This window comes from Ranitomeya variabilis, chromosome 2 (genome assembly GCF_051348905.1).
Source record: "Ranitomeya variabilis isolate aRanVar5 chromosome 2, aRanVar5.hap1, whole genome shotgun sequence".
NCBI lineage: Eukaryota > Metazoa > Chordata > Amphibia > Anura > Dendrobatidae > Ranitomeya > Ranitomeya variabilis.
The window spans coordinates 476,377,735-476,381,019 of NC_135233.1; the positions used below are offsets into that span (position 1 = coordinate 476,377,735).

Genomic DNA, 3,285 nt, shown 5'->3' on the forward strand with positions numbered 1-3,285 from the left:
TGTGCCCACGATGCGGGAAGTAAGCAGATTATGTGCGGTTGGTACCCAGGGTGGAGGAGAGGAGACTCTCCTCCACGCACTGGGCACCATATAATTGGTAAAAAAATAAGAATTAAAATAAAAAATAGTCCTATACTCACCCTCGATGTCTTCCCGCCTCCACTGCATGCTGTCGCTTCGGTTCCTGTAGCTGATGTGCGGTGAAGGACCTTGCCGATGACGTCACTGTCCTGTGATTGGTCGTGAGCGGTCATGTGACCGCTCACGTGACGTCACGGAAGGTCCTGTGCGCACAGACCAGCTATAGGAAGAGGAACGGACGCCGGTGAGGAGATGTCTGGGTGAGTATAACCTTTTTTTTAATTTTTTTTATTATTTTTAACATTCTATCTTTTACTATAGATGCTGCATAAGCTGCATCTATAGTAAAAAGTTGGTCACACTTGTCAAACAGTATGTTTGACAAGTGTGACCAACCTGTCAGTTTTCCAAGCGATGCTACAGATCGCTTGGAAAACTTTAGCATTCTGCAAGCTAATTACGCTTGCAGAATGCTAAAAAAAGCGAAAAAAACGGAAAAAAAAAGGAAAAAAAAAAAAACGGATTTCTTGCAGAAAATTTCCGGTTTTCTTCAGGAAATTTCTGCAAGAAATCCGCAACGTGTGCACATACCCTTAACTCGAACTTAAATCTTGAACAAACCTTGACTTTATCTATTTGAGACTCTATTACCCTGTGAGAGATTCTGATAACACTGGGGTTAAGCCGGCGTTGGGTGGGGTGCGGGGAGATAGGAGGCGGAACTCATAAAACGGAACATAGTATAACCTGGTCTGATAAATATACTACAGCTTACCACGAAACAAAGTGCAGTATCTCATTTCCCTCCCCTTTTTCCCTCTTTTATGTCTCCCCATGTTCTTGTCTTGTCATATTTGTATCTTTGAACTTGAGTTTAATATATGTATGGTTTTTCCACTTTGTTCAGATTTAATGCTTATTGAACTCCCTTGTAAGGGAAACTGTTGTTCAATTGCTATGTTATTGAAAATAAAATTATTGAAACTAAAAAAATTAACAAACTTTAACATAATAGCATGTTACAAATGTTCAAACTGTGGGGTGGAGATACAAGGGGAGGAGGGTCTGGAAGGTTGGACCACGTCGATAGGTGGTGAAACCCTACTTGGTTGGGGTGCAGTGGAAGGGGGGGGGTAAAAGCAGGAGGCTGACCAGAGGGGGGTGGTGTTGGGGTAGGGGGAATACTTACTGGGGAAGAAAAGCTGGGCAAGGAAGAAAACATTGGGGAAGAAATTTGGTTTGGGGGCCGGGATGGGTATGGGGACTGGGTTGGGTATTGGGACTGGCGTGGGTATTGGGACTGGCGTGGGTATTGGGACTGGCGTGGGTATTGGGACTGGGTTTGGTATTGGGTCTGGCGTGGGGATTGGGGCTGGGTTTGGTATTGGGGCTGGTGTGGGTATTGGGGGGTATGGTGTGGAAATGGGGCCTGGGGTGGGGCATGGTGTGGAAATGGGGCCTGGGGTGGAATTGTAGTGGATGTGGGGGTAGATTGGGGTTCGTTAAGGGCCTTCAGTAGAGCATTATGGCAGGTATTCATTACCCGCATCTGTTGCTCAAAAGAAAGCTTTTCCATGCTCCCGAGCATGGATTGAAAAAAAAGATTTGCCGGAGACTGACTTACATCTGAATGCAGCCTATCCAAGCGACTGCTGGTTTCATGGCTTGTTTCACTGATGCGGGATTGCACCATGTTGAAACCAGCAGTCACTTGCTCTCCCAAAATTTTGAAAGAGCTTTGGAAGGATGCATTCAGATGTAAGAATTCAGGAGCATAGCTACTTTCCTGACCCCTCTGTCGCTGCCGCCACAAACCTAATGGTGGTCTAGAGGTGGCAGGATCAGAGGGGTGGGGTAAAGGGAACGCTATCTGTTGAGCATCAGATTCGAGCAAGGAAGGCTGCAATAATGCTCCAGTGCTTGGGAAGGATGAAGTGGAGGGGACAGAGGGGTCAGAGGAGGGGTCAGAGGTGTGGGGCCTACCGACGTGGCCCTCGGTGGCGGACTCAGGAGGGATCGCTCCAGAGGGCGCAGAGGAAGATGCAGGCGCCCGGTGGCTGGAGAAGGTGCTGTGAAAGAAAAAACAAAAACAATTAATATATTGATATGAAAAAGCCCTGACTGAAACCAAACTAAGTTAGACAGGTTAACATGGTTATTAGTGGGCTGTAGAATACTTACACTCTGCTCAGCATTGTTCGCCTCAGGAAGGAGAGGGCCTGGCCGTGTTTATATTTGCTCCTCTTCCTTCCTGCAGAGCCACTCGGGGCCTGCATCTCCTCGTTAAATTCCCTCTTAAAGCGATCCCTCAGTGACCGCCACCGCTTCCTAACCTTTCCACCTGTGAAGACAAGAATGAAAAGAAAAAAAAAAAATTGGTAAATGCAATACATTACATTCAGCTCAAAACATCACTGAAAAGTGAATACTTACATAGTTTGCTCTGCTGCTGTGGAAGAAGGTCCTCCCACCTCGGAAAGATGTTATGGCATACTTCGTCCCAGAGCCGACGGGTGACACTGGTATCGGCATGCCTGCGGTCAGCCATGTTCCATAGCGGCTCCCGCTCGCGAACCTCCTCGATGAGACAGTCGATGTCTATATCATCATCAAAGTCTTCGGCGGGAGCACGCCGTGAAGCCTGTGCAAAAAAAAAGAAGAAAAACAAAAAAAATTAGTACACTGAAACACAAAAGTACCAATAGAATCCCCCCCCCAAAAAAACTAACTGATGGCCGACCGCGGCGACGATTCCGCCGACTCTGGGAGCGGCTGGGAGAACCTTCATGGTTTGCTGACTGTTCAGCAGCAGCAGCAGCAGGAGCAGCAGGAGCCTGAAATAAAGGAAACAAATTCTCTTTAATGTAGGCATATGTTTTCTGTGTTTAGTTATGTAGGAAAATCTGTTTTGTGTATGGTGCAGTGTGATGTGTGAAGCAACTGTTTCACCACTACTTACACTTGGTTCCTCCTCCACTTGCATCTCTCCACCCGTCTCGCCCCCTTCTGACAGCTCCTCATCTGATTCAGCTTCCTGTTTAAACATAATTTATGCATGTAGTGATCAACAAAAATGTAAATTAACCCCCCCCCAAAAAAAAACAAAAACCTTTTTTGTGTTAACTTACCGATACACGCTGTTGCTGTGGAGGAGGGCTGTCAGAAGAGGACATTGTTGCGGTCGCAAGGCCGGCGGCTGTGGTC

At 46.9% G+C, this 3,285-nt stretch overlaps 1 protein-coding gene across 1 annotated transcript; it reads right to left on the reverse strand.

Annotated features, from left to right (window-relative positions):
• Positions 1-1,071: 1,071 nt before the first annotated feature.
• Positions 1,072-2,398, reverse strand: LOC143809624 (uncharacterized). Its single transcript, XM_077292676.1, has 2 exons — positions 2,263-2,398; positions 1,072-2,150 (listed from the first exon to the last, which is right to left on the reverse strand). Exons 1-2 carry the CDS (start codon positions 2,355-2,357, stop codon positions 1,085-1,087), a joined length of 1,161 nt encoding a protein of 386 aa, XP_077148791.1. The 5' UTR covers positions 2,358-2,398; the 3' UTR covers positions 1,072-1,084.
• Positions 2,399-3,285: the final 887 nt, after the last annotated feature.

What these genes read in the sequence shown, in the direction of transcription:
- LOC143809624 (XM_077292676.1), bottom strand. Translation starts at nt 2,357, where the DNA reads ATGCAGGCCCCGAGTGGCTCTGCAGGAAGGAAGAGGAGCAAATATAAA. An exon ending in CGAACAATGCTGAGCAGAGT is followed by an intron (nt 2,151 to 2,262) that starts GTAAGTATTCTA and finishes TTTCTTTCACAG; the next exon opens with CACCTTCTCCAGCCACCGGG.